Below are 12,422 nucleotides of genomic sequence, written 5' to 3'. Positions count from 1 at the left end.
GTGAATATTTACAAATTTTGTAAATATTTCTTCTTGCTGGGTTGACTCCTTTATCCTTCTGTAATACCTAACTTTGTCTTTTCTTGCAGTCTTTGTTTTAAAGTCTGTTTTGTCTGATAGAAGTAATAGCTATCCCAGCTTTTTTTTTTTTCCATTTGCATGAAGCACCCTTCTTCATTGTTTTATTTTCAGTTTGCATCCTTTTCCATTTCTGGGCTTTCATTTGGTGTGTGTCCTCACATCTGAAGTGAGTCTCCCTAGGGCAGCATATAGATGGGTCTTATTGTTGTTGTCGTTGTTGTTAAAGATTTATTTATTTATTTTAGAGAGAGGGAGAGAAAGCAGGGAAAGGGACAGAGAAGGAGGGAGAGAATCCCCAGCAGAATACCCCACCCCCATCCCAGAGCCTGACGCAGGGCTTGATCCCAGTACCCTGAGATCCTGACCTGAGCTGAAACCAGGAAATCTGATGCTTAGCCAACTGAGCCCCTCCCCCCGCGCGGCTGCCTGGGCTGCCCTGAGTGCCCTGGGTCTTGTTGTTTGGAATCTATTCAGGCACTTTGTGTCTTTCAAAGTATTTCGTTTATTTACATTTAAACTAGTTATTAGTAGGTTTGTCCTTACTGCCCTTTTGTTGTTTCTCTCTGTTTTTGTGGTTCCTCTCTATTCCTTCTCTTGTTTTCTTCCCTTTTGGTTTGATGACTCTCTACTTAAGGATAGCAAGTTAATTTTCTACTTTCAACATAATGATAGTTCAATTTGAATACATTCTAAAGCTCAGCGTTTTTACTCTTTTCCCCCCCATTTTAAGGTTTTAATGTAACATGTTAGATTTTAAAATTTTGTATCTCAACTATTATTACAGTTTTTACTACTTCTGCTTTTTAGTTAGCATACTGGCTTTTTTTTTTTTTTTTAAGGTGGGATCTACTGTTTATTTTCATTAAAACTGACATTTAAGAAAAGTGTATGCAGCTCGAGGCGGTGGTTGAGGCTGCGGTAGGTGGGGACCTGGCGGTAGGTGGGGACGCGGCGGCGCTGCTCCTCAGCTGTCGCCTGGAAGGCCCGCGGCGCCGCCAGCTCCTTGCGCGAGCTCTTGTCCATGGCACGCAGGGCGGCGGCCGCCCGAGCTGCCCGACTCTCCCCACCGCCGCCGCCCTCGCACCGCACTTGTAGGCGAGTCTGGAGGTCGAGGGTGGAGGAGAAGTCAGTCCCGAGCTGCAGCAGAACTCCCGAGAGGGAGTTCCCAGAGCACCGCCGCCCAGGCCGGCCCCTCCTGCACACTCCCCCTCGCAGCGAGGCTGCCCTGCACCCGCGCCCGCCGCCCGCCCCCCGCCCCCGCTGCGATGATCTTCCCCAGCAGCAGCGGCAACCCCGGGGGCAGCAGCAACCGCAGGACGCCCTCTCGCAAGCAGCAGTCTCTGGTCCCAGCGCACCCCAGGGCCCCTCCCAGCCCCAGCACCACCAGCAGTAATAACGACAGCAGCAGCAGTAGCAACTCAGGATGGGACCAGCTGAGCAAAAGGAACCTCTGTATCCGAGGGCTGCCTCCCAACAGCACAGACCAGGACCTGGTGAAGCTGTGTCAGCCATATGGGAAGATCGTCTCCACGCAGGCAATTTTGGATAAGACAACAAACAAATGCAAAGGTTATGGTTTTGTCGACTTTGACAGTCCTGCAGCAGCCCAGAAAGCTGTGTCTGCCTTGGAGGCTAGTGGGGTTCAAGCTCAAATGGCAAAGCAACAGGAACAAGATCCTACTAACCTATACATTTCTAATCTGCCACTGTCCATGGATGAGCAAGAACTTGAAAATATGCTCAAACCATTTGGACAGGTTATTTCTACAAGGATACTGCGGGATTCCAGTGGCACCAGTTGAGGTGTTGGCTTTGCTGGGATGGAATCAACAGAGAAGTGTGAAGCCGTCATTGGTCATTTTAATGGAAAATTCATTAAGACACCACCTGGAGTTTCTGCTCCTACAGAACCTTTGTTGTGTAAGTTTGCGGACAGAGGACAGAAGAAGAGGCAGAACCCAAACAAATACATCCCTAATGGAAGACCATGGCATCCAGGAGGAGAGGCTGGAATGACACTTACTTATGACCCAACCACAGCTGCTCTACAGAACGGATTTTATCCTTCACCATACAGTATTGCTACAAACCGAATGATCACTCAAACTTCTCTTACATCCTATATTGCATCTCCTGTATCTGCCTACCAGGTGGCAAAGGAAACCAGAGAAAACAGGTATCGGGGCTGCTCTGCTATCAAGGTGCAAAGTCCTTCTTGGATGCAACCTCAACCCTATATCCTACAGCACCCCGGGTCTGTGTTAACTCCCTGGATGGAGCACACCATATCACTACAGCCCGCGTCTATTATCAGCCCTCTGGCCCAGCAGATGAGTCATCTGTCACTAGGCAGCACCGGAACATACATGCCTGCGACATCCGCTGTGCAAGGGGCTTATTTGCCACAGTACACACACGTGCAGACGACAGCCGTTCCCGTTGAGGAAGCAGGTGGACAGCAGCAAGTGGCTGTCGAGACGTCTAATGACCATTCACCATATTCCTTTCAACCTAGTAAGTAACTGTGAGATGTACAGAAGGGCGTTCTGACATGAAGAAGGGTGTGAAGGCTGAACAATCATGGATTTTTCTGATCAATTGTGCTTTAGGAAATTATTGACGGTTTTGCACAGGTTCTTGAAAACGTTATTTATAATGAAATCAACTACAACTATTTTTGCTCTACGTTCTATAAGGTGCATAAAACCCTTAAATTCGTCTAGTAGCTGTTCCCCTGAACAGGTTTATTTTAGTAAAACAAACAAACAGCAAAAAAAAAAAAAAAGATTTTTTTCAAATGTTACGATGCCAAAAAAAAAAAAAAAAAGGAAAAGAGATAAAAAAGTAAGAAAAAAGAAAACTTCAATTTTCTGGGTATGCACAAAGACCATGAAGAGTTATCCAAGTGCATGACCAGGTTTTTGTGGGTTTTGTCCATTTTGTGTTTATTTGCGTTTCCTTCAGCTGTATGCAGTGGGCTCTGACGTTTAAGTAGTCCGACTTCCCCCATGGTGTTCCGTGCTTGCGAGTGTGAGTGTCGCTGTATCCAGTGTTGCCCTCCGCGTCTCTCTTCTTAGCTTTTCCGTTTTTCTTTCAACGTAGTGTGAAGTGTCTTCCCTTTTCTATGAATTCCAATTTGCCTTACCTCCTTTGATGCTGTAGCTGTTTCAGTAAAAGTTCAAACTAATGATGTAGAACGCTTTGACCAAATGAGCTGGTCTGTTCTGCCTTGTAAAACAGCAGCATAGGGCTTTTAAAAGGTAGTCCATAAAAGTTGCTGGAATTTTGGCTTTTTTAAATATGTAGTAGGTGTTTTTAATGATTTTTCACATAATGTGTAACGTAGTGAAATGCAGGAAGGGACAACTGTTTTGTGTGAAACACATTTTTGACTGAGGAACTTTTAATAGGGTAACTTGTTTGTAAGGCTCTTCGCCAACAGTTTCCTCTGATAGTTTGACCGATTTAGGGTATCTGCTGTATGATGCAATGTAAAATCTTTTTTGCCTTTTTTTCAGGAAAAAAAAAAAAACTAACTCGATGTTCTAAATTTAGTGTAGGTAGCGTTGGGGTTGGGGGTGGGGAGGAGGGTGGGGCGGGAGTCACCGGATGTTTTGTCCTTCCTTTATACTAATGCTAGTGCTTTAGACTGAGAACTACACCTGAGATCTGGCAAACCGAAAAACGTTGCTATTGCAACTAAATGGCAAAAGCTAAAAGTAAGGATTTTATCTTCAAACATAAGCTGAGGTAGGAATAGAAGCAAAATGATTGGCTCCTAGCTCTCTCTATTACATAAATTTGAGAAATCAAAATTACTTGGCACTTTTAAAGGTAACTTCACCAAAGACCGAAGGGCCAGTAACCAGTAGCTCCACCTTCTCTCAGCGTCATATCTTCTGTGCTCTTTATTTTTGCTGGACCAGTTTGCGGTTAGGAGAATGTGCCTTTTTTGTACCTTTGCATTTAGGTTTTATAATTTTAATTCATGTATGGACACACACCAACAAACAAAAAAGCATGAAGGAAGATTTGGATCCAAGCAGTGCTACACTTTACATCATCACTACAAGTGTTAAGTGTCAAGAGAAACCCATTTTGAAACTGTGAAATTCCTGATTCATCAATACACAGTTATTTCTACTTTAGTACATAGAAGATAATTCACTGTTATTGAAGCTCTTTTATTAAGACAATTGCATACGTTTGAAAAGCAATGGTAAATTAAGTTGTCTTCCAAAACTGTGTACTTCTCTGGACAACTGTGTGTGATCAGTTATCTACCTCAGAGTCTGTTTTCTTTTGTGCTGGGACAGGTTGCTGGCCCTCCCTGTTTCCACAGACCAAATCCTCCTAGCTCAGGAGCTAGGGCTAAGCAGTTTTTTCTTTCCAGTATTTTTTAGTTCTTAAATTTTATGCTTGTATTTGATTATAGATGTCAGTGACATTTCATAGTTTCAGAAGTCCTTGCTGCTCTGAGAAGTGTAGATTCTGGTGAAAATTACATAGTCCTAAGAGAAATGTGTTTTGTTTTTGTTTTTGTTTCCTTTTTTAAAGTTGTGGTTCTATGCTCCCTGGAATATTACTGCTTTGTGAAAGTCCAGAGCGAATGCAGCGCCCTCCTTGGACCTAGTACATTTATAAACCTGGGTCTCTCACTACTTGATATTTTTGCATTAGTTAAGACAGAAATCTGATAGCTCGGTTAGAGGGGAGGGGAAATCTGCTGCTAGATATGTCTGAATTAAGTGCCATACTCGTCTGGGTAAGATTTGGGAAACATAACCTCTGTACATAAAATAAAAAATAAAAAATAAAAAAAATCAGTTAAACATCACATAGTAGACAGCCATTACATTATAAAAAAATTAATTTATGAAGAAAGACCTTTTGTACAGATTGGAAGAAAAGATTTTCATAGAGATATCTATATGATCAAGAGAGTTACTTTTTTATTTTTGTTTTACTAGTGCCACAAACTTGCCAGTGGTAACTTATTTGTCCGGTTCAAGATAACTCTGTAGTTTTCCTTCCTAGGACTTGTTGTTAAACGCCAAAAGACATTTTTGAACTGTACATTTGATCAGATTGTTAGCTTTTTCTGTTTTATTTCTTTGAATAAAAAACATCTGAAATTTAAAAAAAAAGTGTATGCATCCATTTAATATTCAGTTGATAAATTTTTGTGAATGCCTCTTATGTACAAAGTTGGATTTAAACTAATGAACTGGTTAACGCTGATGTTACAAAGTCCTTTTAAATATTATTATTCAAAATAAATCTTGCTTTCTGTGGTACACACAGATGTGCTTTCAAATTAAGTTTCTCAATTTCCAGAATGCCTCCTTTAAAACAGAAGGGAACGAATAAAACAGAAGGGAACACATACTGACAATGCTGTTTTTTAATGCCTAACCATTTCAAAATCCACTGGAATATCCACTATCTTATCTTGTATGTACCTTTATGAGACATTTTTTTACTGTCACACTTTTTTTCCTTTAAAAAAAAAAAAGATTTATTTTTTTATTTATTTGAGAAAGAGAGCGCACAAATCAGGGGCCAGGGCAGTGGGAGAGGGAGAAGCAGAGCCCCTGGCATGGAGCTCGGTCCTAGGACCCGAGGTAATAACCTGAGTCAAAGGCAGATGCGCTTATAACCAACTGAGCTACCCAGGTGCTGCTCCTCATAGGTCTTTTTCTCACAGTGTTTTTTTTGTCTTGAAGAAGTGCCTTTACCTATTCTTGTAGAGCTGGCTCTTTTAGTTGTGATGAACTCCTCAGCTTTTGTTTGTCAGGACAGCCTTTTACCTCTCCTTCAATTCTGAAAGTAAACTTTTTAAAAGAGATTTTATATCTTTAAGTAATTGCCACACCCACTGTGGGGCTCGAACTTACAATCCTGAGATCAAAAGTCACTTGCTCTGGGGCACCTGGGTGGCTTAGTCGTTAAGCGCCTGCCTTCAGATGGGGTCATGATCCCAGGGTCCTGGGATTGAGCCCCGCATTGGGCTTCCTGCTCCACAGGAAGCCTGCTTCTCCCTCTCCCACTCCCCCTGCTTGTGCTCCCTCTCTCACTGTGTCTCTCTGTCAAATAAATAAATAAAATATTACCAAAAAAAAGTCACTTGCTCTATTGACTGAGCCAACTAGAAAACCCCTTGCCCTTCAGTTCTGAATGGTAACTTTGTGGGGAAAATATTCCTTTTTTTTTTTTTTCCATTTTATTTTATTTATTTTCAGTGTTCCAGAAAGTGGGGAGAATATTCCTTTTGGAAGTTTTTCCCCATCAGTGCTTTGAGTATACTATGCATCTCCCTTTTGGTATGCAAAGATTCTGCGAGAAATGTGATAATAGTCTTATGGAGGTTCCCTTGTATATAACAGATTGTTGTTTTTACTGCTTTTAGTATTCTCTGTTGTGTGGTTTCTCTCTGGACATTTTAATTGTAATGTGTTGTGGTGTGGGTCTCTGTTGGATTTAATCTTTTGAAACTCTGGGCTTTCTGGATCTGGGTATTTGTTTTCTTCCACAGGTTGGGAAGTTTTTAGCTGTTTTTTTTTTTTTTCTTTTTTCTTTTGTTTTTTTAAGATTTGTATTTATTTCTTGGAGAGGGAGAGATCACAAGTAGGCAGAGAGACAGGCAGAAAGAGAGGGGGAACCAGGCTCCCTGCTGAGCAGAGAGCCTGACTCGGGGCTCAATCCCAGGACCCCGGGATCATGACCCGAGCCGAAGGCAGAGGCCCAACCCACTGAGCCACCCAGGTGCCCCTAGCTATTTCTTAATATAAATGTTCTGGCCCTTTCTCTCTTTTCTTTCTGGAAAGCAAGCAATGTGAATGTTATTCTACCTAATGTTGTATAGGTCCCTTAAGCTAGCTAGCTTCCCATTTTAAAGTTAATTTTTTTGTTCTGTTTTCGTGAACAAAACAAAGATTTTTTGTTTTTTATTCCTGCCTTGTCTTCCAGATCATGGATTGCTTCTTCAGCTTCATCTAGTCTGCTGTTGAACCCGTCTGCTGTAGTTTTCAGTTTGCTTATTATATTCTTCAGATTTGGGGCTTTGGTATTTTCTTATATTTTCTGTCTCTCGCTGAGGTTTTTGCTGTGTTAATTAATTTTTCTCAGTTCAGTGAGCATCATTATGATCATTATTTTGGACTCTAAATCACGTAAATTACTTACCTCCATTTCACTAATGTTTTCCTCTGGTTTTTTATCGTGTTCTTCTGTTTGGAACATATTCCTGTGTATCCTCCCGTTGCCTGACTCTCCATGTTTGTGTCTGGTTGTTAAGCAAAACAGGTGTCTCTTCCAGGCAAGGAGTGACCTTGTGTAGGAGATGAACCTTATCCTTTAAACACACCTGCTCTAGCGCTTGTCTTTCTCTTTGGTCTTTGTAATTGTCTAGGCAGCCTGATTTATTCTTCCTGGGTCCAGTTGTTGAGGAAGTGCCAAGATCTGAGAGTATTGCAGAGGAAGGGATCTCATTCTTCCACTAGTTTCCGGCTAATTAGAAGCTAGACCTGTAGGCAGCAGCTTTTAATTTATCAGAGTGACATACAGTCCAGTGGGATGGCATTCACAAATCATGCTGTACTCCATCCAGACCAGGCAATCTGGATGTGTCCCCTTGGTGACAGTTGCCAAATCAGGGCTGCTAGAGAGTATGAGCTCTTGTGGGAGATACTGGCAAGCTGTAGCAAGGCTGAGGGAGAATGCAAAGGTGGCATCCACTGGCCTACATTCTCTGAGAGCACATTTGCAGCCTCTTTGTGAGTGGTAATTGTGAGTCATTCTCTTTAGGCCGAAGCTTCAGTACAAGTAAATAGACCTCTGCGTATAGAGACTGAAGCTATGTTTTGTTCTGCTGTGTCTGCACTGCCCTGTGGGTGGTACAGTGCTAAGAACTGTGTCTCTGATAGTTTCAGACCCATCGAGGCCAGAAGCACAATCCTTCCTGACCATGAAGGCAAGGCATTAAAGGGCATATCCTGTGTGGACTGTGCACAACCGCTGTCTTTGGCAGGGTGGTGAGGGTCACGTGGGAGCAGAGTGCACTTACAAATGGTAGCAGGTTAGAGGGAGGAGAATGCAAATATGGCTCCTGTGGGAATTGGTGCTAGCAAGGTATGAGGACTGTGCAAAAATGGTGCCTGTCACTGCCTCTGTCCCTAAAGGGAGTTCTAACAGGCTCCTGCTCCTCTGGCAGGTGCTTTACTATTAGCAAGTGAATCTTCAGTTGTGCTCTAGGAGCTTTTCAAACTGCCCCTCTTGTGCTGGCCCCCAGGGCCAGTGAGTCCTTGTGTGAGCCCTTTAATAGTGAATTCTCTGTTCCCTACAACCCCTATGGTCTTCTTGGATATAAGTAAGCCTCATTGGTTTCAAAGGACATTTGGGGGGCTTATCTCTGGTGGAGGTCTCAAGAGTTGAGGTGCTTGATGTGGATCACAAATGCCTCGTTTCTCACAGAGAAACTCTGTTAGAGCCTTCCTGATTGTATTTTGTCATGCTCAAGGTCGGATTTTTGAGGAGACTCTGCCAAGCCTTCAGGTCTTGATGTAGCCCTTTTATCCTTTGTTGTGGAGGAGCTATTCAGCCAGTTTTGGGATCTTTTTCAGGGGTGACTTTTTATGTAGATGGATATTTTTTGTGTCTGTGGGAGGAGGTGAGTTCAGATCTCCCCACACGGCCATCTTGAACCACCTCCAATGTTGTTTTTAAAATATTTGGTAGAATTCACCAGTGAAGCCATCTAGGCCAAGCTTTTCTTTGTTTGGAAGTTTTTGATTATCGATGTTCCTGCGGCAGGCATGTTGAGGTTTTTTTCTTCTTGAGATAGTTTTGGTAATTTCTGTTTCTACTCATTTGTCCCCTTCATTTAGATTATTTAGTTTGTAAACGTATAATCATTCATAGTGTTCTCTTACAGTTCTTTTATATTCCGGGAGAACGGTAGTACAGTAGTTCTTTGTCCCTTCTTATCCATGGGGATGCATTCCTCGACCTCCCATGGCTGCCTGAAACTGCAGGTAATTCCCAACCCTGCATATAGTGTGTTTTTTCTCATACATACCGAGCTGAGACATTCCTAGTTTATAAATCAGACCCAGTAAGAGATTAACAACACTAAATGCAAAATAAGGCAATTACAGCAATTTACGCTAATGAAAGGTATGAGAATGTGGACTTTCAGAATATATTATTGTACTATGCTCACCCTTTGTCTTGTGATGACGTGAAATGATAAAATGCCTGTGTGAGGGGCGCCTGGGTGGCTCAGTGGGTTAAGCCTCTGCCTTCGGCTCAGGTCATGGTCTCAGGGTCCTGGGATCGAGCCCCACATCGGGCTCTGTGCTCAGCAGGGAGCCTGCTTCCCTTCCTCTCTCTCTCTCTGCCTGCCTCTCTGCCTACTTGTGATCTCTGTCAAATAACTAAATAAAATCTTTAAAAAAAAAAATGCCTGTGTGATGAGACGAAGTAAGGTGAATGACATCGGTGTAATGATGTAGCATTAGCTATTATTTATCTTCTGATAAGTCAGAAGGAGGATCACCTGCTTTTGGACCATGGTTCACCCCAGGTAATTGAAAGAGCAGAAAGCAATGAGGATATGCAGGCTGGGGAACTATTGTCATGTCCTTACTTTTCATTTCTGATCTTATTTAATCACACTTTGTCTGCTGTTTTCATAGTCTAGGTAAGGATTTGTTAATTTAAAAAAACCTAATTTTTAGTTTGCTTGATTCTATTTTTCTATTCTCTGTTAACCTTTGCTTTAGTTTTTATTATGTCCTTTTTTATGCTGGCTCTGGGCTTAGTTTGCTCTTTTTCTAGTTGCTTTAAAGTTAGACTGTTGATTTGAGATCGTTCTTCATTTTTAATGTAGACATTCATAGCTATAAATTATTTTCTGAGTACTGCTTTTGTTGCATCCTAATGTTTTGGTAACGTTTGTATTTTCATTTTCATTAGCCTCAAGTTGTTTTCTAATTTTCCCTGTGATTTATTCTTTGAATTATTTTTTATTTAAAAGTGGATTCTTGTTGGTAATTTTTCCAATTTTTCTTCTGTTATTTCTAGTTTCATTCCATTGTGGTTGGAGAAATACCTTGTAGGTTTCAGTGAATTTAAATTTATTGAGGATTGTTTTGTTACTTAACATATAGTCTATCCTCTAGAATGTTCTATGCATACTTGAGAAGAGTGTGTGTTTTGCTTCTGTTGGGTGGGATGTTGTGTACATATCTGTTATATCTAGATGATTTATAGTATTCGGGTCTTTGATTTCCTTGTTGATCTTCTGTCTGGATGCCCCAGCCATTGCTGAGAGTGGGCCTTTTGAACCTCCAAGTATTATTCTTCAACTGTCTGTTTCTCCTTTCTATTCTCGTTGTTTGCATTTGTATTTTGGGGCTTCTTGCTTGCTTATAATCGTTATTTATTGAGATGCCAGTTTTCTTTTGGTTACTCTTTGCATGAAAGATATTTTTTCATGTTTATTTTTTTTAAACTCTTTGTGTCTTTGGGTCTATAATAAATTCCATATAAGGAGCATATTATGGGATCATATTTTAAAATCAGTTTTGGCAATCTGTGTCTTAATTGATGCATTTAAGCCATTTACATTTACAGTGTTTACTGGGAAGAACTACTTCCCCTTTGCTCTTTGTGTGTGGTCACCGAAGCCTCTGACCACTTTGTGGTCAGGCAGTGACCTGATCGTTCCTTGAATGCGTGGATCCGGCAAAGAAAGGGGAAAAAAAGTCCTAAATTTCCTGGACAGATGTTGCCCAGGAAGCCACTTTAACCCAACGTAATAGAAATAGTGGCTGGTCTCTGAACTGCCCACAGTTCTCTGCCAGGTGATCAAAACACATAACGCCGTGTTTGGGGAGAGATTACGTCCCTCTTGTCCACCCTGGCACCAGTAAGCTTCAGCAGGAACGTAAGCTGCCGCACGTACGGGTTTTTGCCTCCGTGCTGGTAGATGGGGGAGTGGTGCTCCTACACGATAGGCAGAAATTCAGCAAAGTTTTCCAGCCTCTTTCTTCGTTAAGCACTCTGTGTTATTGCGGTTGTTTGACTAGACTGCGGAGTTCTGAAATAATTGATTGGAATAGTTCTTGCCAGCTTAATACTGTTTCAGCAGGACTGATTCTTAGAGCTTCTTTCTCTGTCATTTTCTTTGACCTTGGTCTTTTCTTTATATGCAGTTGACCTTTGAGCAGTAGATGTCTGAACTGTGCAGTACACTTACATATGAATTTCTCTGTAACTACAGTACAGTTCTGTAAATGTGTTAACTGTGACTTTGTAAGTATGAGTTTTAATATTTTCTTTTTTCTAGCTTTTACTATAAGAATACAGTATACAATAAAACAGCATAAAAATATGTATTAGTTGACTCTCTCTGTTATCGGTAAAGCTTCTCATCAGTTGTAGGCTGTTAGTAGTTAAGTTTTGGGGGAGTTAAAGTTATATGGGGATGGTTAGCTATACTGGTAGGTGCCCCAACCCCCATGTTGAGGGATCAGCTGTATTGACATTTTATTTGAACAATTTGCTGGCCAAAGTCTGTGAATGAATCTATTCGAAGTGAATTTTAAGTTTAATTTTAGGTGAACTGAATTTATAAAGTTATATTTGCTGATTTAACTTAACATTTAACTTAATATTGGCCAATATCGGTTGGAAATAATTTTAACTATTAGTGATTTTTATTTTAAATAAATGTAAAAGAATAGCCACATTAAGTTTGAATCAACAATTAAAATCTACCTTGGATAGTAAAATTATGAGGGTAAGGAAATGGTCCTTCATATTTTATGATGTTAACAGACTTCATTTGAAGTTTCAATGGGTAAAACGAATGGATTTGTAAAGTGATGAAAGCTACTTAGTCTTGAGCTCCTGCTGTATTCTTAGAACACCAAAAGATGCAGTTAGGTAATCTGTTTTTATCCTTCTATCATCCCCACCAAGTAGGTCTTTTCTCTTTCTGGTTGAGAAAGTAGATGCTTAGGGAAGTTAAGTGTATTTTTTTGGTGGGGGAGAGGGGTGGGAGCAGCATACCAGGTGTTAAGTCATAGAGGTAGGAAACAAGTTCAGGTGTTTCTGGCTTTTTGTACTTGACTGAGCTGTTTTTGATAATAGCATATAACGACTTTGAGGACTTCTCAGAAATGCTAGAATGAGAACTATTTATTGTGTGTAGGAGAGTTTTCCTATAATGAAATATTAGGGACTGATGTTTTCACTGAAGTAGTGATTCTTTATTGCTAAGTATTTTGGTTTTTGGTTTGTGATTTTTGGTGTTTTGTTTTGTTTTTACACAGTTG

General features: G+C 41.1%; 1 protein-coding gene and 1 long non-coding RNA gene across 2 annotated transcripts in view; both read left to right on the top strand.

Annotated features, from left to right (window-relative positions):
* Positions 1 to 12,422, top strand: part of LOC125090307 (uncharacterized) — a 60,718-nt gene that overhangs the window by 36,390 nt on the left and 11,906 nt on the right. The window lies entirely within an intron of this gene.
* Positions 1,330 to 2,866, top strand: LOC125090288 (RNA-binding motif, single-stranded-interacting protein 1-like). The gene is given in 2 exon segments (XM_047712855.1): positions 1,330 to 2,231; positions 2,283 to 2,866. Coding segments are annotated over 2 exon segments (1,206 nt in total). The 5' UTR covers positions 1,330 to 1,346; the 3' UTR covers positions 2,604 to 2,866.

This window comes from Lutra lutra, chromosome 18 (genome assembly GCF_902655055.1).
Source record: "Lutra lutra chromosome 18, mLutLut1.2, whole genome shotgun sequence".
In the NCBI taxonomy this organism is placed as follows: Eukaryota; Metazoa; Chordata; class Mammalia; order Carnivora; family Mustelidae; genus Lutra; species Lutra lutra.
The sequence above is the reverse complement of the archived record's forward strand: the minus strand, read 5'-3'. Positions and strand labels throughout refer to the sequence as shown.